The sequence below is a fragment of the Callospermophilus lateralis genome, unplaced genomic scaffold (assembly GCF_048772815.1).
Source record: "Callospermophilus lateralis isolate mCalLat2 unplaced genomic scaffold, mCalLat2.hap1 Scaffold_62, whole genome shotgun sequence".
Classification (NCBI taxonomy): domain Eukaryota; kingdom Metazoa; phylum Chordata; class Mammalia; order Rodentia; family Sciuridae; genus Callospermophilus; species Callospermophilus lateralis.
In genome coordinates, this window is record NW_027514663.1 from 12,914 (window position 1) to 39,294 (window position 26,381).

Genomic DNA, 26,381 nt, shown 5'->3' on the forward strand with positions numbered 1-26,381 from the left:
ACTAAGGTCCAAGAGGGTGATGAAAAAGTGACTGTAAGAAAATGTTGAAAACAATGAAGACAAACTTATTTGTCTCACCACATTCAGTACAGCATTTAGTGAGTGTGTGGAGCGGAAATAAAATGCAAGAGTCTGTCTCCATTTTGCCTGTGCTAGCATCAGAATAATACTCTTTGAATTTTATTGAGTAACTTTGAATTGAATTGAGTAACTTTGAATTTCTCAAATTGAATGTAGTTTAATTTTGTGAATTTCAATAATGCTTTTCACATCCTAACAATGTTCTGAAGAATGCAACATAGCGAAGAATTAATTAGTACAGAAACTCTTCAAATTGTTAAGAAATGGGGAGGTGGGGGAGACGGAGAAGAGGGGTACCAAAATAGGTCAGAATGATTTGCCATTGGCTCGGCCTATAAGTTTCTTTGTGGGATTGAATTCTATTCACTTATTCATTTCCAAATATTTATTTAAGCTCCTACTAGGCGTGAGGCAATAGAGATACAGCCAGGCACAGGTTCCTGGCTCTAACTGGGCTTACAATAGGTGTATTTTAATTCGAAACCTTGATTGCAAATCGGACGAAACAGTGAGCCTAGGCGGCCGTGGACCCTGACAAGCCGCATCAAAGGTCATCAGGTTTTCTATTCTTTGATGCGGGATGCTTTTAGTTCCGGCGAGGGTGTGCAGGTGGGATACGGAGAGGTTCCTCCATCTAAAACATAGATTTGGTATTTGGGTTTTGGTACTTCAGGATTGCAACTGAAAATAACCTCTGGGGCACGCAACTAACCCCTTGTAAGAAGCAGAAAGGATTCTAGGAGAAAAACGAACCCAGGGGCGCCTCTGCGAACCCTTGGCCGGCGCGGGGGAGCCGTGAACTACAACTCCCACAGGCCCTTGCGGCCCCGCGCGTTCGCACGGCTGGGGAAAGAGGGCTGTCGAGCGCAATCTTGTTGCGTCATCAGTATGCGCCTCCCGGTAACAGGTCTGGGCCATCAAAGTATGGCAGCTGCAGAGGCGGCCGTGGTGTCGTCTTCGTCTTTAGAAACAGACCCAGCCCCTGAAACTGCAGAAAGTGCCGAAACAGCCGCAACAACGGCGGCGACCACGGCAGCAACGGCTGCAGCCATGGCGGTTGCAGCCGCAGCTAGGACCGGATGCGAAGCCAGGGTCGTCAAGGCCGCTTTGGCTACTAAGCTGCTGTCCCTTAGCGGCGTGTTCGCCGTGCACAAGCCCAAAGGGCCCACTTCAGCCGAGCTGCTGAATCGGTTGAAGGAGAAGCTGCTAGCAGGTACTGCAGCCCGGGAGGGGACCAGTTTGGGCTTTTTGCAATACGCATTGTTGGAGAAAGAAGAGTAAGGGAAAGGGAGAACCACCACCAGATTAGCCCTGGACAGAAATCAGGCATTTCGGGCTTGGGCTTGCCCTCGCGTGAATTAACTAATTAATTGATTAGTGTACCGGGGACTGAATTCAGGGCCACTTAACCCCGGAGCCACATCCCCAGCCCCTTTTTTGTATTTTATTTAGAGACAGGATCTGAGTTGCTTAGGGCCTCTCTAAATTGCTGAGGCTGGCTTTGAACTCGGGAGCCTTCTGCCTCAGCCTCCAGATTCGCTGGGATTACAGGCGTGCGCCATTGCGCCGGCCTGCATAAATTTTTGATAACCCAGTTGTCATCATGACGGAGTGGGAGATTAAAACACACACATACACACACACACACACACACACACACACACACACGCATACACAATAAATTTCTACCCTACAGTGAGCACACCAATTTTCTGCAATCTGATGCCTCAGGAGGGTTTTGTTCTGTTCATGTGGATGAACCTCTTCAGAGGAAGCTCTGGCTCTGTACCCGCAAAGTTGCATTCTTCAAAATATATTAGAAAAGCAGATATACTTAGGCAAGACTTACTTCAGTGTTTTTCACATTTTAGTGGGCATAAGAATTATTGAGAGTCTTGAACAACAGCAGATTCCTAACCCTTGCCTTCCAGAACCTTGTGCTTCTGAGGGTCACATACACTGGGAAAATATTAGAAGAGCCTGAAGGATCACAGAGTTCATCAGCCCACTAGATCATTACAGATAGTAGTATCACAGAACTTTAATTTTTGTTTTTGTATTTTTTGAACCTAGGGGACATTTAACCACTGAGCTACATTCCCAGCCCTTTTCTAAAATTCATTTTGAGACAGGGTCTTGCTACATTGCTGGGGCTGGCTTTGACCTTGTAATCCTCCTATCCCAGCCTCCTAAACCTCTGGGACTCAGACATGTGCCACTGTGCCCAACAGAACTTTAGTTATATTGGACCCCACACTAAGCTAGATCTGTCTTGTTTTAAAGAGGCAAGAAGATGAAACATACTATCTCTTCCAGTAACTGAGCTCACAGTCTAATAATCTCTTCAGGCTTTAGTGGTAAAACTATTAAGGTTATTTGAGGCTTTCCAGGGTTTGGTCCTAGCCTGTCTTGCCATTAAACCAGAATGGAAACTTTCTTAATTGTTTAGTGTTCCCTGACAAACTACATTAAAAAAAAATGCAAAACCAAATTATTCTGATAGGAAATTAATTATAACTGGCACAATACAGATTTAAATGTTTGTTGGCTAACAGGTACGCTTAACAGAGTTGAATTCCAGTGTTATACCTACTCATTGTTTTGTTGTACTTTTGTCGCCTATTACAAAGGGTCATATAGGGATGTTGAAGCAAGGAATTGCATCAAGGGTAAGGATAGTATTATCATTAAAGTTTTTTTTTTTTTTCTCCTTCATAGAGTTCCTGCCTTCATTTGGCCTGATTTGTTAGCCGAACTATGGCTTTATTGATCCTTAAGGTAATGGTTACCATTCTTTTGTTCCAACAAGTTTCTGACAGGATCAAAGCCATACTCTGGCCTTATGGTTAGTCCACCTCCAAGAACTGAATGTTCTTGTTGAAACTTAGTTAAAATTGATTGCTTCAATGCCATGGCTAGGTTGTTTCTGGAAACCACTCATTCAGATATTAATATTCTCAGTGCCATCCATCTCTACAGTGTTTGTGATTGAGCTATTTTTTATTTATGTTAACTAGACTGGGGCTTCCCAAGTGCCATTCTGACTAGTTGACAGAATTACCTGGGAAGGTTCTTTACGATTCCCACATTCTGATAATGGCCATGTTTGACAAGCACCAATTAAAACCGCAGTTAATGGTCATGGCCTCTAATAAACATCATTTGTCTTTTTTTTTTAATATTTATTTTTTTTTAGTTTTTGGTGGACACAATTATTTATTTTATTTTTTTATGTGGTGCTGAGGATCGAACCCAGCGCCCCGCACGTGCCAGGCGAGCGCGTTAGTGCTTGAGCCACATCCTCAGCCCCATGTCTTTTTTTAATATTGATTCCCATCACACTATAATCCCCACTGTTCTCTGTCTGAATCCTTCAAGGCCTGAAACATCAGAATTTTATAGCTGGAAAAAAACCTTAACAAATGTTCATCCATGAGTATTTGTTTCAGTAAATTGAGCCAAATTTCAATGTGGTGGAGACAGTATGTCTGTAAATTAGAAAGAGGTAAATTTGGCTACAGATGATACAGTAAGTTTATAGGGCATTCACACAAGAAGTATCAAGCTGAAAATACCCCCGAAGATTTCAGTAAATTCATGGATGAAAGATCCATGATAGATTGCAAGTGAAAAGTGAGGCATTTGAAGGCTAGGCCAAACCTTAGGAATTTATGTCAAACAGACAGCCATGCTCTTCTAAGCATGGTGATGTCGTAATTAGAGAGTGACACTGGGGCTGTGTTCCTGATAATGTGGTTCTGACTCAGTAGGGTGGTAATTATGCAGTGAGGCTGAGCAACCCAGCACATCATATTAGCTGTTTTACCTGGCTTCTCCATTTCTACTACTGCTTTGATTCCCCCTCATCTTTTCTCTCTTCCTTTCTTTGCCTTTTGCTGTTTTCTGTCTCCTGGGTTTGAAAGGTTGAGGGGGTGGGATGTAGATCATTATAGCTGTCTTGTTCTCTCCTTTCTCATTTAATCAGTAGCCAGTATTCTCTCAATATATTGTTAAGTATCAACAGCAGCAGCATAACTTTTAAGTGCTTCGTACTTTCCAAAGCATTGTCAGGTAACATTATTTAATTTTATCTTTATGACAAGCATGTGAGAAATAAATCAGGTTTTTTTTTAAAAAAAATTAAGTGCTTTAGAGGTCAAGAGACAACTGAACTGTTACCTGTTTCCCACATAACCTTTAGTTGAGATTTTTTTCTTTAAGGAACTGAGTTTTAATTAGAAGATGGGAAACAAACAAAAGTAGTTTGTGATCTCAGTGTCCTTGGCAGTATCCCTGAATGAGATGTACTCACAATGTTAGGTGGCTAGTTTACCAGTGAAGAACACCAGGTAATGGAAGAGAGTTAGAAATGCAAATTGAGGACTTTTAAAACTAGTTGTCTATATCAAAGTTAACTTCTTTTCATCATTCTCTGACAGATCACATTACCAGGAATTTACTAGATTTTTTATGGCTTGTCTTTGATATTTACCCATTTTTTTAAAGTATTGATTTTTTTTTTCTTGAATTCTAGTTTCTAGACAACTAATTTTGGAACAATATTTTTTTCTGTAATTTAGGGAAGTGTGTACATTTAAAAACTGTTCTTTGCTAGTAATGTTATAGTCTTAAGTTTGTTAAGTTTGTATAATGTGTTATTTGTTTTGAATATCATCCTGTCTTCCCCCAAGTTTATAGAAACTCTACTTCACTCATCTTGGTAATTACTTTCGTTCATCTCAATTACTCTCATAGAAGCTGGAATGCCCTCTCCAGAATGGACCAAGAGGAAAAAGCAGACTTTGAAAATTGGACACGGAGGGACTCTAGACAGCGCAGCTCGAGGCGTTTTGGGTAAGAAATGAGAAAGCTAAATGGAACTGCCTCTAATATCAAAAAGTAAGATTGGTTGAATGCAGATTAACTGGTTAAAGCCATGCCAGTATTAGCCTAATTTGGAATGTTTTACTTCTACTGGATTAGAGTGCTATTTTCTAAAGAAACCCTGACAAAGTATAGAAAGTTATACTTTCATGTGTGGATTGAGGCTTTGAGAAAAGGTTTGTATCTGTACAGAAAACAGTTACCACCACAGGCCTGGAATTGCTATCTTTAGAAAGTTCTGCTTATAAGGTTTGTCTTGGGCTAGCATCTGCAAACTTAAGTTTTAGGAGTGTTCCCACCCTTCCCTGTAGGATAAGGGCAATTTGCTGTGCCAAGCTTTTTGCATGAAAATCTACTTTTCTTCCAAGAATCTGGAATTTTGTCCTAGCACATAAGCAGAGGATGCCTGGGTGACCATTCTCAAACCTCCAGTAAAAACCTTGGGCACTGAGTTGCTGATAAGCTTCTCTGAGAGAAACATTGTACATATATTACTGTTTTTTTCACTGTTGGAAAAAGGAGCAAGCTCAAGTGTGTCCCCCCTCATAGGAGGGAGGAAATATGGATTTCACCAGTGTCTTTCTCCCTTGTGATGCAATGGGATGCTGTTACATGAATTGTTTGGAATGCTTGAATGAAGCATTCTCTGGTCTCAGGCATTTAGAGTGCTTTTTGCCTTTGACGTCTTGCCTCAGTTATTCTGTTGTCATTTTAATGCTTAATGGTATATTCACATATTGCCTTATTCACTTATTAATTCGGGCAATAATTCTTGAGCACTGTGATTTTTCTCTTCTGTACGATGTTTTACCCCTGAGATTATAGACTCTTTCAAAGTCAGGGAATGTGTCTCAGTTTTCTTTTTTTGTTCCTTTAGAAATATTCCTCTTAGGAATGTGCACATAGTAGCTGTTCAAAGAGTATTGATTAGGGACTCATTTGAATAGAATCAAATTGCATTGAATCTTTGTTGTTATTATTGTACAAAGTTTTTGCCTCAGTGGGAGAAGTGTCAACACATCCTGTCATTTGAAGGATATTGTGTTCTTCAGAGTTTATTAAAGGAGGGCAGTTTTTGGTCTTAGTTCTAGAACTAATGTGACTATATTTAAATAGAGACCAAGGATCAATAGAAATGAGTTCCATAGAAGTGTAGAAGTGACTTTATGAATGAGTTGGGTCTTTACCCGGGTTTAGAAGGTTAGATTTGAATACTAAGGGGTTGGTACTGTAAAAATTGGAATGTTATGAAGTTGTTGGGGGTTTTGAAGTATGCAAAATGGGTTTTGAGAAATAGTTATAAAATGGTAGGAATTGGAAAAGGAAGGGACAGATTATGGAGCAGTCATGTTTGCAGTGGGTTAGGCCTATGGCGGTGGGAAGCAAGCATGGATCAGTAAGATTCAGGGGAATGAAAAGGTGAGGCCAGTCTGCTTTGAATTTTAACTCTATCAGTGTTAGTTGTGAGATGCTGGGCAAAGCTCTTAGACTCTCTGTGCCTCAGTTTCCTCATCTATAAAACAGGGGTAATTATAACTTTTTAGGGTCGTTTTAAGGATTAAATGAGACAATGAATGATGACAGTTTTTTTAGTTTGTTAATCATCTCTGCAGTTTCTTCTGAGTTCTGAATTGTGTGGTTATACTGTGTACTTATACACAGTTGGGTCCATTGATGATAAATACACCAATTCTATAGAATTTTGCCTGCTATTAAGTGAAGAAATTATTAAAGCCTCTCAACCTCACCTGATGAAATGTGTGGTTATAAGTATGTGTTTGAAACTGAAGAGAAAGGTAGGCCATTGTACTTTAGAGTTGGTCTATGTTAAAATACTCTCTCTAGGCCCTCATTTTAGCCTGTAGTTTTCTTTGCGTTAGATTGATTTGTTTTGTTTCTCTTTCCTGAATTGTATCCTGCCGGGCACTAATCATCTTTAAATGGTTCATTAGCTAGGATGATGGCTTTTGCTTTGTTTAGTAATGAACTCTGTCAAGATCTCATCACACCACTTGAACATGGTTAATTGCCACATGTATTTTTCTCTGGTGCCCATATAAAATTCCAGTGAGTCCTTTGAGATTGTTCTAAAACTTCATCATCTAATTGGCTAGGTTGAGGTTTCTGTAGTTTTTGATACTTTGAGAATGGGGAAAAAAGGGTCTCTCTCCCATTTTCTCTTCAGCGTTCCTTAGTTTTATGAGAAGTTCAACTGATCCGAGTAATAGGAACTTTCAAATTATGTTAACTGTATCTCTTTCCAACTTCACATTATATAGGTCAGGGACCAAATATGTAGATATTCTAAAAACCTAATTTTCAAAATAGAGTGTCATAGTATTTCTTTCTTTGATTTGTAGTGGTTGGAATTGGAAGGGGAACAAAAATGTTGACCAGTATGTTGTCAGGATCCAAGGTAAGAATACTGGAATATTTTTCTTTTATCTTTAATGTTTTTCTTACTGAACTATACTTTGAATATTTTCAATTAAAGGATAAACAAACTTTAAATTATATGAAAAGTTTCACTCTTATTAATCAAAATGTCACAAACATTTATGATTCAATTAGTAAGATTCTAAATTGAAAAATAAATTAGACTTAAAGAAAAAAATATCTGCAGTGTCCATAATTTAAAAAAATTATATGCAGCTTTTTTTAAAAAAATTAATTGTTAGATGAAAGCAAACTTATAGGTTATGATTTCTATTGGCAGATTTTTTTTTTTTTAACCTTGGAATTTTTATAAAACTAGCATTTTATAAACCATATACTTTTTAACAAATCATACTTTGTTCAGTGGTTATAAATGTTTATTAAAGAAAAGAATATGGCCTTGAGATGACAAATTATATTGTTCATCTGTGAAAATAGCTTTAGTCAGGCATGGTGATGCATGCCTGTAATCCCAGCCAGTCAGGAGGCTGAGGCAGGAGGATTGAGAGCTCAAAGCCAGCTTCAGCAACTTGGTGAGACCCTAAGCAACTTAGTGAGGCTCTATCTCTAAATAAAATATGGAAAGGGCTGGGTATGTGGCTCAGTAGTTAAGCGCCCCAGGTTTAATCCCCAGTACCCACCCACCCACCCCCAAAAAGAAAGAAGGTAGCCTTGACAAGATCCAGAAGCACTTTTTTAGATCCTTGGTAGGAGAGAGAAGAGAGTTTACTCAGGCAAGAGAGGCTAGAAACTTGTGGACTGCATTGGGCATTGAGTGTGGCAGAAGGAACATTGAAACAAATCAGATGTCAAAGTAGTTGACCTCCCTAGGAAAGATTATTAGTGTCTCTTCCAGTTCTCAAAGGAAAGCTTATATGTGTATTTTAATTAGCAGTCAGGCCCAGGTTATGATAGCTGGGGCTGGGGGTCCAGTGAAAATGTCAGTGGAAGAAAGTTTACTATGCCAGAAGGTAGAGAAGGATTTCGCCAAGTTCTTAGACTAAATGTTTTGAAACCCTTGCTCTAAGTGTAATATAAATAGTTGGCAAATTGATTTTTATCTTATTGTTTCTTAAAAAATAAATGTGGTCAAAGACTGCTTGAGTGAATTTCCAGTTCATTGCAGACTGATGGATGACTTTTGTAAAGTATAATTAAAACCTTATAGCAATGTCAAATTGCTAAATAAGTTTCTAAACACCCTTATTTTCTGCACCTATCTTATTAAAGGGTACTGGCTCGTGGACCATACTTAAGAGTGGTGGTGGTCTGTTTAAGCTTTTCTTAAAATTAAAACCCTGGAAAAATCAATGGGCTTCAAAATATGCCTTCAAGTTGAAGGGTTCTTAATGCCTTAGATGAGTGAAAATTTTCAATGTGGCTTGCTCTGTAATCTTGAAAATAATGGTGTTGAAAAATCACAATACAGAAATTGTGTTAGAATGGAAGCATTTGCCTGTTTTTCATTAACTTTATACATTGTGCTTACTTATTAATGCACAGAGTTGAGAGTCTATTTCTGATACAGGTTTTTGCCAGTTGCTTAATATTTGTTTCTTATCTTCAAAATATAAATAATGGTTATTTAATAGGGGAATATGATTTTTCTTTTTTCACATTACTTGTATTTTCCAAAATCCTTACAAGTCACTTTTGTGTGTGTGTGTGTGTGTGTGTGTGTGTGTGTAATTTATTTATTTACATTAAAGACTTTGGGTTTTTATCCCTAAGATAAAATCTGTTGGGTTCATTGAAATATTTTATTCACCCCTTCCCCCAAACCACAAATATACACAAAAAAAATTTGTTATTGAAAGATTTTACTTGTAAATTCCAGGCATATTTTCAGAAATGTGATGACTGAAAATGTAAGTACATCATTGACTCTCATTTGAGTTTTACTTACGAATCATTTTGCTGCCCATCTAGGAAAGCTGAATGTCATGTGGTGACATCAGGGATCCTCACAAGACTATAACATAAATAGAATATCCCAGTTGTATCTCGTTACAGAAACCTAGTTCTTAGGTGTTTCACATTTCAAAAATAGGCATCATTATATTGATAGCTGTTTCTCATTTTAATTTTATGTTATGTATTTGTTGCAAGAACTGAATAATTATAAATTTACCTTTAAGTATGTTGAAAATTACATTTTTGTCAGAAATAGTAAAACTATTAATTAATATTTTTCTGATTATTGTTTTTAGTACTAGAGAGAATCTTAGAGATCATCTCATCCAATGACTTTAGAATTTTTTTGACTGAGATTCATAGCAAAAAAATTATTTTACATCATGACCCTATGTACACATATAAGTATAAAAAGCAAAAATTTCGTTGAACAACTTTAACCCTAGGTATGATGTACTTTTGAGATATATATATATATATATATATATATATATATTTTTTTTTTTTTTTTTTTTTTTTTTCCATTAAAAAAACACTGGTGGCTGTATCTTCCTGATTTAGTCCTGACCTGGTGTTTAATCTAATGTTTACTCCTTCTCCACTTCTTATTTTTACAGGTGTTTATTTCACAGTGTTACTAGAAAAATTGCACTTGTAGTATGTGCAGTGTAGAGTTACTTTCAGAGTTACTCTAGGAGTAGAAATATTTTACTCTAGGATGATAGTACTCAGTATTTTAGTACAGACATAACTCACAGTAAGTTCTAATTGGAGACATTGCTAATTACACCTGGGCTAATAATTTTTCTGCAGAATCAAGAAGCATCCTTAGAATTCTTTTCAACATAGTGACACTTCCTAGAACCACAATCAATTAATAGATGGAGTGCTGGACTTTTCAATAAAATCTGCAGGTCACCAGATTATTTTGCTTCCATCTCTAAAGAACAGCGATTATCTGGGTTTAAAAGTTAAGAAAAAAGCCCTTTCCCCACGTTCCTCATTATCTTGTCCTCCTGTCTTATAGTAACCCGTGTTCTAACAATGGTCATATTTCTTGAGTGTTTTATATATATTTTTTTCACTACATTTTTTGGGGGGTACATGTATAATTTTGTAAAAAGCATCTAAATTTTCTTTTTAGTGCCTTCTTTGCACTATAACAATAATGTTATTACTGTTTCTGAGTATTTTACTTCAGGATTCACCAAATCAAATCCTCTCTCTCTTGAATTCCAGGCCTGTTAGATTTTTCTAGTTACGTGTCAAACACCTAAAATAAATTTTCACAAGCAAGTTCTGCTGGATTTCTTGAATACAGCTAATTTTACTTTTTTATTCCTATCAGTGATTTCTGGTGCTGTTGACAAAATATGATATGCATCAGAAGGAGAAAGCATGCTATTTCTTCAAGGGAGAGTTTCTGGGCCTAAACTCAGAAAGAAATTCCTTACAATCAGGGTATCAAATGACAGATAGATTATTGGCCTCAAAAATAGTTTATAACGGATGTAGAAGTAGATCTGCATAAAATATAATTCAGGCAAAGCAACTCTGAGAAATGAGGCTAATATGTTCTTCTGACCTCACCTGGTCTAAGTAGAGTATGTAGATTAAAGGAAGGTGTTAGTCCCTCTGCTGTTATTCCTAAATTATACCTTCTGTAAGCTGGTTATTTGCAGAAGCTGGATAACAGATGGTATGCTTTGGAGTAACCATCTTTGATGAGGTTTTGGATTGCTCTTTTTATTAGTTTTCTGTATTGATTGTTAAAGTTGGTTACTTTTACAGATGTTTTAGGAACTAGATCAACAGATGGAAGAGTTGATGTCCTATTATGGAAACTTGAATCTAATTAGTGTGGTAAAGGCATGAAGTTATCCCCCATCTATGTGGCAGTAAAACATAGTAGAACCTGTAGGCAAAGCCAGTGTTTCCTCAGAAAGCAGCTTTACATCACCTCCAAGAGCTGAACAAGTGTTATCATTGGAGTGCACAAAGTTTCCCACCCAACATGTAGCCAAAGGACAGAGGCTTTCCCTAAGAACACACTAGCATTTTTTAGGTTACCCAGTCATGAGAACTCAGAAGTGTGACTTAAATAATGTTTTACAAAACTTGGGCAGATCTTTAAGATACCAGTGTTCTAATCTGCCTTCTCCAGAGTGTAGTCTAATTTCTGCCCTTTCTATATCCTTTATGAATATTTCAGATATTTTATTTATATTGAAAATTTTGAAGGGTTTACACTTAGGAACTGTAAACAGCAATTCCTTCTTACACTCAAAGCCACATGTTTTTGGTTTGGTAGGATTATAAAACATATCCTTCCTCATTCTAAAAATATCCATCTTTTTGTTTTATTTGTAAAACTTTGAATCACAAACTTTTGAAAATGATTGTGTACACTTTCTGAACTACAAAATATTTCTTCCTGAAGGGTGTGGGTGGTGATTTGCTCTTAGATGTCTAGCTAACACCTGCTGTGGGGCTCAAGGAACTCGAGGACAAGGAGAGTAGAGTAGTGTAAGCAAAACCACGAGTCCCAAAGAGCACACAATTAGATGGAATATTCTATAGGACCTCTGTTTTATTGTAGTGGAATTATGATGTAATGAATAGTTTGAGAAGGCAAGAATCAATATATAAAATGTACATGGCAGACAGTTGACACACATGGATAATGATGTGCCAAGCACTGTGGTATGAGTGCTCAGTAAAATAAACCGCTGGCCACAGTCCTTATCTATTGTCACCATTGTGTTCCTTCCCTTGCAGTTTTTTCTTCCCCTGCAGTTGTTTTTGTTGTCTTATGTCTTAAACTGTAACCTCCTAGAGGCCTAGAGCACTATAACATCTCTAATCTGTGTTTGTGTTTGTCACAGGCACCTAGGAGAATATAAATTCATACTCCTTAAGATCTGTGATGGGATTTTATAGGTTTGATATAAGCCTCATTCTTTTGATGTACAAATTTGTATTAAGCACCTCCTCTTAGCCATGTTTTGGGAGTAGAGTGGATTAATTGTGTGGCTTTGAAAGATGAATAATGTTTGATCCATAGAGAAGAGAGGGGTTCAAGGCCGTGGAAGTAGTTTGTGCCAAGGCACAGAATACCCAGAATCCGGAGGCCAGAATGGGCATTGGATACTGGCAAGCATGTTAAGGTCCCTAGTTCAAACCTATTACATAGTTGAGTGGTGGGTACAGTTGTAGCACAGTGTACAAGATTACATTGTGTTTTTTTCATGTAGCTAGATAAACCCCAACTTCCCCCCTCCAGTGGGCACTTAACACTGAGCTACATCCCAAGCCCTTTTTATTTTTTTATTTTGAGACAAGATCTCACCGAATTTCCCAGGCTGGCCTCAAACTTGTGATCCTCCTGCTGCAGCATCTTTAGTGCTAGGACTGTGCTGAGCCAACTAGATAGGTGTTTAAGGAAAAAAATCAGGATACTTTGTTACTTTACTGTTTCTTATGAGAACTCACTGTAACCAGATCAGTTACTATAACCAGATCAGTTACTATAACCATGGTTACTATGAATCATTCTGTACCTTTCTCCCCTTCTCTCCCATTTCCACCTCCCAGTCATAATAATATTGGAAATCGTATTGTTATCTGTTGCTTAACCAGGGCTGGTCCTATTGTTCTAAACTCTTCTTATGAAGTACTCACTGATATTTCCCCCAATTAAGATAAACAACTGATGCTGGAGCCCTTAAGACTACCTTGGCCACTTGCCTTCATTGCCTGCAGGGGAGGCAGAGTTCAGACCCAGCCAGGGTGGGCCTGAGCCTGTGCTCTCACCCTTCACCCTGTGGTTGCTCACTCAAGGTGGGGTGTTCCAAATATAGAAGCAAGAACTGGGCATCAGGTGATGAGACTGAGTGTTTACTTACAGGAAACTAATTTTTGTTAATCCTAAAGAAATCTTTTTAAAAATTTTAAAATTTTAATTTTAAAAATATTTAAATTTTTAATTTAAATGCATTGGAACAATTCTCTTCTTCATTTTTTAGATAGTCAAGCTATGTAATATGAAGGTGATGTTATCAAGGATCTTAGGCTGCTGTATATAATGTCTGTGTATTTATGGGATTTTAAATTTTAATTTTTTTCATTATTATCTTGGTTCCCTTCATTAGCAAAATAGATTTGCCATTCATAAACCTACATTTCAGCAAAATACTTTTGAGTTTTCTCTTTTAAAAACATACATAATAGCCAGGCATGGTGGCACACACCTATAATCCCAGTGGTTTGGAGGCCGAGGCAGGAGAATCGTGAGTTCAAGACCAGCCTCAGCAACAGTGAGGCGCTTAGCAACTCAGTGAGACCCTGTCTCTAAATAAAATACAAAATAGGGCTGGGGATGTGGCTCAGTGGTTGAGTGCCCCTGAGTTCAATCCCAATAGCAAAAAAATAAAATATATATATATATATATAAAATAAAAAATACATAACAACAGATTATTTTCAGTCACAAATAATAGTTCTTGCACTTTTCTCACTGCTTTATGGGTTGCTTCAAATAAGTAGTAACAAGAATGTGTACTACAGGGGTGCCCTAAGATGAGAAGAAGACAATGCTTAGTTGACTAAGACAGATCTTATTCTTTTGTGGATATTGATCAGTTCTTGAAAGTGACCTTTCCTTTCAGAGAGCTTTAGTGTCAGTTCCTTTTATTGAGAAAACACATGTAATAGGTGAGTGCACTACCCCTGCTATTCTAGTTTTTCTTATTTTCTATATAATTAGCTTTTGTTAAAATGCATGCTCTAGTTACTAAACCTGATATTAGTATTTTATATAAGAAGTAATGAGCTAGCTTATTTAAAATGAATTTTAATTGTATGTGTGGTAAAATTATTATTGATTCTTGTGATGGCAATGTTGTGTTTGATTGTACCATTCTTTCTACTCACGGGCAAATAGCTGCCCCTGGTATCTGTGGAGGATTGGTTTCAGGACTTCCGCAGATAACAAAATCCATGAATACTCAAGTACCTTGTATAAAATGGCATAGTGTTTGCATATAACTTAAATATATCCTCTCATACTTTAAATTATATCTAGATTACTTATAATACCTATTACAATGTAAATGATATGTAAATATTTTGTTAAACTGTATTGTGTAGGAAATAATGACAATCTGTGGTTGGTTGAATTTGCAGATGCAGAACTCATAGATACAGAGGGCCAAATATATTTGATTTTTTTTTAAAAAAACAAACTGCCAGTATAAAAGAGGTTTTAGAAATTTGTTTGCAATACTAGTATGTTTATAAGCCATAATTAACATTAAAATGGGTTTTTCTTTCTCATGTTGGTCAGTATGGAAAGTTTGTGAATGTTCCTCAGTTTACACAAATGCTTCCCACTATCAGAAACAAAGAAACCAAAAAAAATAGTTTCAGTGTGTTGTTTTGCCTTCATTCTCTATCTGGTTGGTATTATTAATAAAATTCTGAATAAACTTCAAGGCATGCAGGATAGTTTTTCACAACCTCATGCCCCACTTTTCTGTTTTTCTTCCTCTAGAGGTACATTGCCATTGGAGAGCTGGGGAAAGCCACTGACACACTCGATTCTACAGGGAAAGTGACAGAAGAGAAACCCTACGGTATGAAGCTCATCTGACACTGTCCTCCTTTTTCACATTTAGAGAATGTTTCTGTGAACACAGAATTTAAAACTAAGTGTCTTACTTAATATTTCCAGTGGTTTTATTTTATTTATTGATTTTTGTGGTATTGGGGATTGAATCCAGGGCCTCAGATGTGTTAGGAAGTGCTCTGCCACTGAGTGACATGTCACACAAAGTTGCCAAGGCTAGCCTCACACTTGTGATCCTCCTGCCTAAGCTTCCCCCAAGTAGCTGGAATTACAGGCATGTGCCACCATACCTGGCTTCTGGTGATTTTAGTTCTCAGTACATTTCTTGAAGTTAAAAAGATTGGAACTTTTGTTTTTAATCACATTTTTACTTGTTTGGTAAGAATTTATGAACAAAGACTTTGTATTCTTTCTTTTTTCCTATAATGAATTTGTGTAATGTTCAGAATTATTCTTTCAAAAAACTCCCTTGCCAAAAACAGTTATAGATAGGATTTAGAGTATTTTTCCTTAGTAAGTGAGAAACAAAGCAGAGATACTGTCTTGCTAGATTTTAACTTGTGTCTTTCCTTTTTAAATTTTTAAGAAATAATTATTTCTTAGCTATTAATATAAATGTGCTGGGTTTAGGCCTTTAAAACTTATTATCTTATACTTCGGGAGTAAAAAGAATGACAAAGGGAAAGCTCATTCTCTGAAGTAAAGCTGGAACTCACTGGGGCTCACCTTAATTTTTCTGCCATTTCCTCTTTCACTACTTTAAGAAAGGATAGATAAATGAATTGGTCTCCTAGCAACTCTCACCGTGCTGTGCTATTTATAATGCAGCAGTTGTGGATTTGTCAGTCAGTTCACCTGCATTATTGTGTCACCAGCTGTGAATTATTTGTAGGCATTCTGGGGTTTTCCCCCATATTGAACGTTGTTTCTCCTTAATCCAGCTGTAGGCAGTCTGGCTTCTGGCTTCCCTAAGTTTTTGTGTTGATTGTCCCTAATATGTATTACAAGTTGTCCTAGTAGCAAGACCAACCTTTTTCTTGTCCATAATGTCTTCACTTATCCTGTTAATTAATTAATTAATTAATTTTTTGGCTTCCAATTTCCTTTTATTTTAAATTTATTTGTTCTAATCAATTATACATGACAGCAGAATGCTCTTCGTTATACACAAATGGAGCACAGTTTTTCACTTCTCTGGTTGTACACCCAATTTCCTTTATTTATTTATTTATTAAATACACAACAGTGGAATACATTGCAATCCTTATTACACATATAGAGCACAATTTTTCGTATCTCTGTATATAAAGTATGTTCATACTGACTTTCGCCATTATACATGTACTCTTTTTTTTTTTTGCATTACAATTCTTTTTTTTTTTTTATTTAAGAGAGAGAGAATTTTTTAATATTTATTTTTCAGTTTTCGGTGGACAGAACATCTTTATTTTTATGTGGTGCTGAGGATCGAACCCAGTGCCCCGCGCATGCCAGGCGAGTGTGTTACCACTTGAGCCACACCCCCAGCCCTACAATTCTTAATACACATATATACCACAATTTTTCATATCTCTGTTTATATATAAGGTATGTTGGTCCCAAATTCAAATCTTCATACATGTATTTTGTATAATTTATATAGAGCTTCATATCTTGCTCAATTAATCAAAAGAATAAGGTAAAGGAAAAATAATTCATTTATTTCTAAATCTTTTTAAAATTACATGTTGAATGATCCTTGAAATTATTAGTAGTATTAGCAAATAATAAATAGATTTAACTGAAATTCAACTCTTAACTTTCAACTAGAAGACTTAAGATTAAAGAGGCTAGGGCAATAAGAGGACAGAATGATTTTCAGAGTATATTAACATACACTGACAGCATGTATATAATTAAGTTTCCCAGTGTCTCTCTTTTTTCCAAGTCTAAATAAGGAGAGTGATTGATATTCACACTAATGTCCTAGGGTCATAGAACTAAGAATGGGATGCAGCTCAGTGAAGCATAGAGCTGTAGACTATGCAAATCTGAGTTTGATTTCTATCTCTGACCCTTTTCTAGCTGTGTAACTTTAAAAATTTCTTAGTCTCTCTCTGTTTCATTTTCCTCATGTCCAAAGTAATGATAGTGAGACCAGCCTCATAGTCCTATGAGGACTGATTGGAAGAGAATGGATATGGGGGTTTCATAAACAAATCACGAGGCTCTTATAGTAGTTCTGGGAAAGATGGTAGTAATTTGGACTAGGGTATGGCAGTGACAGACATGGAAATTTTCAAATTAGAAAAGTGGTCAGTAGGTAAAATTGGTGGGACTTGATTGGATGGGGATAGTAAGACTGTTGTCAACCATGACCTAGGGTTTTGGGGTTTTAAAACTGGTTACATGATGCTGTCACTCAATGAATAGGGAACATTAGTAGACGAGATTGACAAAAATACTTAAAAATCTACCCTTTCTTCCTAACCTTTAGCATTTAGGAATTGAAAGAACTCTGCCCTTCATTGCACAATTTGTAACTTTATTTACTTGCCTTAAAGAAAGCTCAGTTTGCTAACATAGTCTTATTATAATGTTGTAATAAATCAGAGAGAACCAAGAATGGTGGGTCATGCCTGTAATCCCAGTAACTCAGGAGTTAGAGGCAGGAGGATCACAAGTTCAAAGCCAGCAACTTAGCAGGACCCCAAGCAATGAAAAGTTTTTTGAAAGGTGGGATGGTATGCTGGATGGCTCAGTGGTAAAGCACCCTGGGTTAAATCTCCAGTACCAAAAAATTAATTAATTAATTGATTAATTAATTAATTAAAATAATAGAGAACTTAAGGAATTTAATAGCTAATGGAAAATTCTGAAGTATGTTCTTGACCCTCTGAAAACAAATTCTGAAACCTATGAGCAGTATTTTATATGCCTTCATTACTATTCTGAACTAAAATTGAGAACTACTCTAACTTACCTATACATTTTTTCAAAACAGTATAATATAGTAAATGAAATATAAAGAAAAGAATAAAAGTAGCTTTTAATAAAATAGATATAGTGATATGTATTATATGTGTGTGTGTGTGTGTGTGTGTATATATATATTACTATACTAACAGTCTTCATGAAGATGTCCACACTAAAATATTGTGAATCGAGGGCTGGGGTTGTGGCTCAGTGGTAGAGCGCTTGCCTACCATGTGTGAGGCACTGGGTTCCATCCTCAGCACCACATAAAAATAAATAAAATAAAGGTATTGTGTTCATTTACAACTAAAAATATTTTTAAAAATATTGTGACTGACACAAGTACAAATGCAGACTCACATAGGTTTATCATAGTAATAACTCAGGACTGGAAAAAAGTTCTTTTGTGCTTAAATGTAAAATGGAGTTAAGTTCTAGCCTTAGATAATTATAAATGGGTTTCACCTACACAAATACTTGGCAGACATCCAGAAGTCAGGAATACCCAGGACAGTTCTTATTATGTTCTATGATCTGAGCTTAGCAGGACATCTAGCATTCCTGGCCTCTACCTATTAAAGGCCACTGGAGCTTCCACCCTACCCAGTAATTGTAATCACCAAAAATGTATTTCTTAATTGACCTGTTCACACCAACTGGCATTTGAATGAAGTAGCTAAGGCAGTCTGCAATCAATGACAGGTGAATGCTCTTACATCATTTTGTCCTAAATACATAAGCACTGTTTTTAGCTTTTGTGTCAGATAGCTGAAAGTTAGCTTAGAGGAATAAATAAATGTGTCTCTGCCTTAGTAGACTTCAAGACCATATGAACCAGGCCCTTCCTGTTGTTCTCTATCATAGCACCCTCTGATATTCCTAAATAGCATTTTTTATTGCTCACAAATATATCTTTTATGTTAATCCCTTGAGCTATGGGGCCAAAAACCCTGTTTCTTTTGCTCCTCACTATATTCTTGGTATATTATGTGGCATGTAGAAAAAAAACACGTAGTATGTGAGTTAGTAAGGCAATCCACAGACGCATCCTCTATGAAGATGTCAGTAGATAAGTTCTAGGTAAAGCCAAATATCTTCCTCCCTTCTGCTGCCTTTTCTCCCACATCTGGGTATTAATTCTGCTGTGTCCCTGAGGACACTGAGCTCAGAACACTAGGGCTCTGGCCCTGAGGCTAGATGTGGGTCCAGCTACTAGGAAGCTCTATCTGTTCCTTTATTGGGGATTGTCTTTTTCTATCCCTCTATGACTTATTTTGAGGTAAGAAGTGTGAAAGTGAAGTGATATTTCAAGCTAATCACAATGGTCTAACCAGAAATTCTGGGATAGGAAGTTACCAAAGTCTTTGCAAATGGTCTCAACTAATGTTATGTTCTAATGGGAGCAGCTTCTCAGGTTGCCTATGCGTCTAGGGTTATGGTATAGGAAGCTGAAGAGTAGAGTTTGATCTCAGATTGGATTAGTGTGTAACTGAGTATCAATCTTCTCAATGGTGCCATTTGTTTACACTTAAAATTTTTTTTATTATAAAGTATTACACAAGTAAAGAAAAATGAACAGTGGATAAGTTTATAGCTTAATGAATTATCGCAAAGCTAAACATTCATGCAGCTACCAAGAAATAGAAGACTCCAGGGCTAGAGGTATAGCTCCGTGGTAGAGTTCTTGCTTAGCATATGCAAGACGAGGCAAATAAAAAAGAAAAAAAATAAAAAGAGTCCTAGAACATCTTCTTATCTTCTTGTACCTCATGGGAGTCATACCTCCTCCTTTTCCAAAGATAATTACAATTCAAACTTCCAACATTATGGTGATAGTTCTTAAACAGTATGTATCCTTTTGTGGTCAGATTCTTCCACTTATATTTGTGAGGTTTATACATAGTGTTACTTGTGTCAGTATTTTGGACTTTGTTATTGCTGTGCAGTATCCCACTGTGTGAATATACCAGTACACACACACACACACACACACACACACACACACACGTATGTATATATGTATACATTACAATACTATTCTTTCTTTGTAGTGTGTATGTGTGTGTGTGTGTGGTGCCCTGGGATCAAAGCCAGGGCCTTGTGCACTATAGGCAAGCACTCTACCATAGACCTATACCCAGTCCTCTTCTGTTGGTAGGTATTTGGGGTTGTTCCCAGTTTGGGACGTTATAAATAAAACGCGATTTATATTTTGTCCTGTGCATACCTAAGTTTAATTGCTGGGTCATAGAATAAGTGTACATTCAACACTATTGGAAATTGTGAAATAGTTTGTCAAAGTGGTTGTGTAACTTTGTAGTTCCACCAGCTATTTATGAGTTCCACTTGTTTGAAACATCTTGATATTAGAAATACATTCTATTAACAATGTTTTTACTTTGGGCCACACTGGTGAGTATGTAGTGGTGTTTTGTTGTGATTTTAATTTGATTACTAAAGACATTCAGCATTTTATTTGGATTTTTTGGCTTATTAGCCATCTTTCATGGACTGTTCAGGTCTCTTTCTTCCTTTTTTTCTTTCCTCTGTATTGAGTTGCCTTTTTCTTATTGCTTTGTATGAGTTCTTTATATACTTTGGATGTCTACTCAGATATTTTCTCTTATTCTGCATCTTGCATTTTCCTTCTCTCAATTGTATTTTTCAAAAAGAAAAAGATCTTGTCTTTATTTGGTTCAGTTTACAAGTCTTTTCTCTATGGTTAGTCTTTTTAGCATTCTGTTTAAGAACATTTTTCTTACCGCAAAAGCATGAAGATATTTCCCTGTGTTCTAGAAGTTTCTATTGTTTTGCCTTTCACATTACATCCATCATTCTTTCATGTTGCATCCACGATTGTAATCCATCATTTTTTCCTACTTGGATATCCAATTGGCCCTGCATTTCCCCACTGCTCTGCATGGCCTCCTTTGCCACAGATCAAGCACTATTCAGGCTTGGGTTTGTTTGGAATCTGTTTTGTTACACAGATCAGTTATTCCATCCTTGTGTTAACACCAAACTATCTTAATTGCTATAGTTTTAAACTTAAGTCTTGACATCTAGAAGAATAGATGTACTTCTTACAGATTTTTTTTTTCCTATAGGTTTGTTTGTTTTGTAGCTTTCTTATTTCTAATTTGCTGAGTTTGAGTTTGTTTTTAAATCATGGGTAAATACTGAATTTTATCAAATATTTTTCTGAATCTGTTAAGTTTTTCTCCTTATTGAAATATTAAGCTAGACTTATATTTCTAGAATAGATTTGATAGCATTTTCTGGTATTTTCTTTGTTAAGGAAGAGTTTAAATTATAGATTTTTAACTAGCTGTCAGACTATTATTTTTAAATTTCTTTCATCATTATAAATAATTTTTCCCCTAGGAATTTTGTCTTGTCTAAAATTTCAAACATAATTGTCTTAAAGTTATTTATAATGTTCTCTTTTGATCTCTTTTTATTTTGAAGTAATATCAAACTTAGATTAAAATTGTAAGAATAGAGCAGATAACTTTTTCTAAATCACCCCAGCGATGCTTAGCCATACGTCCCTTGGTTATCTCTGCATTTTGATTTGATTTTTGTATATGCTCTCAGGTATGAGTCTGAGTTTATTTTTTTACAAATGGATGTTAGAAATCTTTTAGCACTCATCTTTGGAAGAGTGCCCTTTCTCTACTAACCTTTGAACTTCTGTCAAAAACAAGTTGTCCATATATGTATGCTTTTATCTTTAGATTCTTTATTTTATTCTCTTGATCTATTTGCCACAGCTGTTTGTGATAGTGGGACTTGTCTAGTAACAGTTACCGTGTTATGGGCGAATATTTTTAACTCCATCATACTGCTTTTAGTTCCCATTTCATTTAAGCATCAACTATTATGTTGTAAGTTCACTGAAAAAGCCAGTAAGTTTTAAGCAAATTATGATTTATTACATGATCTCATATATGTTAATTTTATGAGAATGACTTTAAAAGTTATTTCAAGGGGCTGGGGATGTGGCTCAAGTGGTAGCACGCTCGCCTGGCATGTGTGTGGCCTGGGTTCGATCCTCAGTACCACATACAAACAAAGATATAGTGTCCGCCGAAAACTAAAAAATAAATAAATAAATAAATATTAAAAATTCTCAAAAAAATAGTTATTTCAAATGAATGCTGTCACATTGATGCCTTTTTAATTTACTGAACAAAGAATAATTATTCAAGTCCTATGACACTTTGATCATCAGTCTTCTTTTTCCAAATATACATCTTTTGGCTAGTTATTGGATCTTGTTGGTGTAGAAGTTTTTATTTTGCATTTCTTTTTAAATTCTCTCGAAGTAGAGATGTTATTCTTATAGGAACAGTTGTTATAGGACTAATATCATGTTTTAGATGTAGCCAGCATGCTTTATTCTCTAGCCATGTATCGCAAGGTTAGCTTTTATTATAACTCACTAGGTAAGCTTTTTGTCTGACAATTCAAACATCAGATGAATGATTGGCCTCGGTGACTTTTAAATGTCCTTCAACCTTGAGATTCTATTATTTTTTAGCAAATTAAATTTCAGCAAGAATGTCTTGAGCACCATCTTAATAATGAATGTTATCTAAGAAGAGAAACTGTCTTTGCCTTTGAAAGGCTCAGAATTTTATTGGTGAGATAATACCTTAAAATATTGTTAAAAATTGTGCATGATTAATTATAGAATGAACAGCACACACCATAAATGCCTGAAATGTGAGCACAGAGGAGGAGTCAATGTGGAGAAGTAGAATGAGAAAGAGCACATCTTGTCATCTTGCATGGGGGAAATCAGTGAAAGAGAGCCACTGAAGGGGGACAAAGGAGTACACATTTGCAGGAATGCAGTGAAGAGCTTAGCTAGCAGAAGCAGACAGCAGTTTGGTCTTGTTTTTAAAATGAGGGGCTACGTTATGAATTACTGCAGTTTTATCAGCAGTGGCATTCCTTTGGGTGGGCCTGCACAGTTGTTCCATTAGCTGTCAAGTTTGAAAACTGTAGATTTGCATAACTAAGTTTTGCCACCAGTAATTATGTCTTAATATTGCAGCAGAGTAAAATTTTTTTGTGAACAAATCCTCACCCATATTATGAGACACATCTGTTGGAGGAACAGTATGAACAGGACTTCCATCTGAGATCTGTGATTTTGGAGTTGCTAGAGATTGGAGCTATCCTCAGACTGGCAACCCTCCTGCCTCAGCTTCCCAAGTTGTTGGTATTATAGGCATGTACTACCAGGCCCAGCTGTGGGGAAGTACTTTTGAGTTCTGTTGCTTTTCATCATCTGTTTGAGTCTAGTAGATTCTAGTCTTTTGTTTGTGTTTCTTTTTTAAGGTTCAAGGTCATACAGAGGTTAAGACTGTTCTCCTGGGTTGTTTCTACAGTCTGAACACAGTATTCCATGTTATCATTTGATTTTTATCATGGTGTTAGAACTATAATTAAAAGTGCACTAATTTCCAGATGTGCTGCTGCATGTCTGTTAATCCCAGTGGCTCAGGAGGCTGAGGTAGAAGGATTGCAAGTTCAAAGCCAGCCTCACCAATTTAGTGAGGCCCTAAGCAGTTTAGCAAGACTCATGTCTCAAAATGAAAAATAAAAAGGGGTGGGGATGTGACTCAGTGGGTAAGCCCCTCTGGGTTCAATCCCTGATACAAAAAAAAAAAAATTCACACTAGTTAATTTTTGTTTAATATTGTTCAATTAAAATCAAATAGACATATACAAAAAAAAGTTCAAATGAATTTCCTGCAAAATTGTAAAGCACCATAGTTTCTTTCCATTAACTATGACTTAAACAAGTTATAGAATATTTCTAAAATTTAGTTTATTACTGAATATGAAATATGTATAATGAACCATCTGTAAGTATGAAAATTCCAGATATTCAATTTATATATCATAGTTTTCAGTTTTTAACCTTATGTAACTAAACTCTTCTCAGGTAAAACTTAAAATGTGGATAATATTTTATAATCTTCTGTCTCACATTAAGTTTTTACAATATTTGATGTCTAGAAACTTAGAAAATAATTGATAGACATTACTTTTCTGCCTGCTTTCTGATCACCCCATTATTGATCACCACAGGATCGTTACTATAGCTAATGTGCATTTTTCTCATGTCTCCTACAGGCCACAGTCAGAACCAGCAAAAGTGCAAACATGATGATTGGGCCATTTTTATTGAAGAAAAAAAAATTGAAGCAATGGAAATTTAATCTTAACAAAGAACAATATGAGATTTTCTATCCATTTTATCTCATTAACACATATTTTATTCTTCTCAACCAGGTAGAATTTGGTCTATAAGAAATACATTTTAATATGCTTAGTTGGAAAATTTTTTTTAAAAGAATTCAGAGCTGTTGGTGCTGAAAAATAGTGCATGTATTTCTGTGATTGTTTTAGTATCACTTTTTGTTGTTGTTCATTTTTGGCAGATAAAATAACACAAGAAGATATGGAAGGCATACTACAGAAATTTACTGGGACAATAATGCAAGTACCCCCTCTGTGAGTTCAATTATTGATTTGATTAAGTGTTTAAATTACTTTCCACTGCTTAACATCACTCTAAACTAGAATGGGATTCCTTTTGTTACATGGCAAGGCAGATTTTAAATCTGCCATAGGGAATGATCGTGTAAAGGTGAGCCAGATTTAGACTCACGTGAAGCTCTGTCTAGGAGGTAGTGTGGCGTGGTCTCCTGTCCTTGGGTGTTCCACAGTCTAGCATCTGGGCTGTTTGTGTTTTTATCAGCCTTTCCAATTCTGTCTACAGATATCAAGGCAGTTCTGCTGCTCAGAGATGTCTTTTTCCAGAAATTGCCATGAAGGACCGTGCGGAGAGCATCAGAGTTGTGCTAATATGCACTGCCTCTCAGAAGTTAGGCCCATTCCTTTGGGGCCTAGAATTTTTCTCTATGACAAATGGAACAGATGACAGTTATACTAAAAATATAAATATTTTGCTTTACCACTCGGTTCATTCAGGTTGCTATAACAAAATATAAACTATAGCTTAGAAACAGCAGAAATTATTTCTCACAATTTTGGATGCTGAGAAGTTCAAGATAAGGCACTCCTGGTTCAGCTGTTGGTGAGGGCCAACTTTCTCATAGCCAGTGCCTTCTTACTGTGTTCTCACAATGAAGGGGCAAGACAGCTGTCTGGGGCCTCTTTGGTAAGGGCAGTGACCCCTTCTGGGAGGGCTATGCTCTGTGATCTAGTTACCATCCGAAAGGTCCTGCTTTCTAATACCATAATACTGGTACTTAGGATTTCAACTTTTAAATTTGGAAGAGTCATAGCACCACTTAACCATATTTGTACACGTGTGACCATTTCAGGCAAATCACTTTTTTTTTTTTTTAAATGACTGAGGTTGAGTCAGGATAAGTTACTAAGAGTTATTTTAGAATTTTGTATTCATATTGCATTTTTAAGTCTTTTTTCCCCTCTTTTTAAGAATGTTGAACTACCTATGGAAAAATGGTTTTTCATATATTTCCTCAAATGTAAAACTTTAAAAATTTTAATAAGGCCTGAATAAAAATTAACTTAGGCCATTGTTAAACTGAATTAAACTTATAAGGACCATTTTAGATTTTCTTTGCTCTGACTATCCAAGGATTTTGTGACCTAATAAAATTTTATTACATAAAGCTAAAATATATGAAGTAGAGTTTATGCTTATAAGCTTTTTAGAAACACTGATAACTTTAATATAAAGTGAAATTTATTATAGTAGAAATTATTTCAAGGAAATTTATCTGAGATCATTATGACCAGAGGCTACTACTGAGTTCCTTGTGCCCTTGACATAGAAAGAGACTAGGGAAGGGAATGTATGAATAGCCCATCTCCAGGAAGATCGTTAAAGAAGGGCTCATTGAATGCCAGAATGGGCTCAAATTAGCCTCTAAGATATTTAGGAGCTTTATCCCTGAAAACATTTTGGAGTGGGTTGGAAGAAAAAACAGTTCAAGTTTTAGAAGGGCTTTTCACTTTAAAGGGCTGCTAGATATTTTTCTTTTCATGCCATCATATGGAATTACCATCTCTCATTCTCTCTCAATCTCCCTCAGATCGTCCTCTCTTATTCCCTCCCTCTCTCCCTCTCTTATCTTGTAAGCTATTCTGCATTAAAGAAAGATGGACAGAGACTTTCAACTTTAATGAAGCGAGGTGAAGTAGTAGAAGCAAAACCTGCCAGGCCAGTAACTGTATACAGTATCTCCCTTCAAAATTTCCAGCCGCCATTTTTCACATTAGGTAAGATGGAGAAATCTGAAATCATTTGTATTTACTGTACCTTTATTTATATTTAGTTGCTATTCAATAATTCTAATGGTTCCCTATGTTTTTGGAGATTCTTCTTAAATTTTGAATTTATGAAAGGTTGTGATTTGGTTACATATTTAATGAGATACCTCAACCTACATGAAGGTTCAGAAATGTCTTTTTC

General features: G+C 36.1%; 1 protein-coding gene across 1 annotated transcript in view; it reads left to right on the forward strand.

Annotated features, from left to right (window-relative positions):
• Nucleotides 1–991: 991 nt before the first annotated feature.
• LOC143389768 (pseudouridylate synthase TRUB1) overlaps nt 992–26,381 on the forward strand; it is a 28,861-nt gene continuing 3,471 nt past the window's right edge. The window contains exons 1-6 of the mRNA XM_076842595.1: nt 992–1,294; nt 4,837–4,935; nt 7,326–7,381; nt 14,867–14,948; nt 24,355–24,427; nt 26,049–26,188. Coding sequence (XP_076698710.1) covers nt 1,006–1,294; nt 4,837–4,935; nt 7,326–7,381; nt 14,867–14,948; nt 24,355–24,427; nt 26,049–26,188 — 739 coding nt within the window. The 5' untranslated portion in view covers nt 992–1,005. The remainder of the gene's footprint in view (nt 1,295–4,836; nt 4,936–7,325; nt 7,382–14,866; nt 14,949–24,354; nt 24,428–26,048; nt 26,189–26,381) is intronic.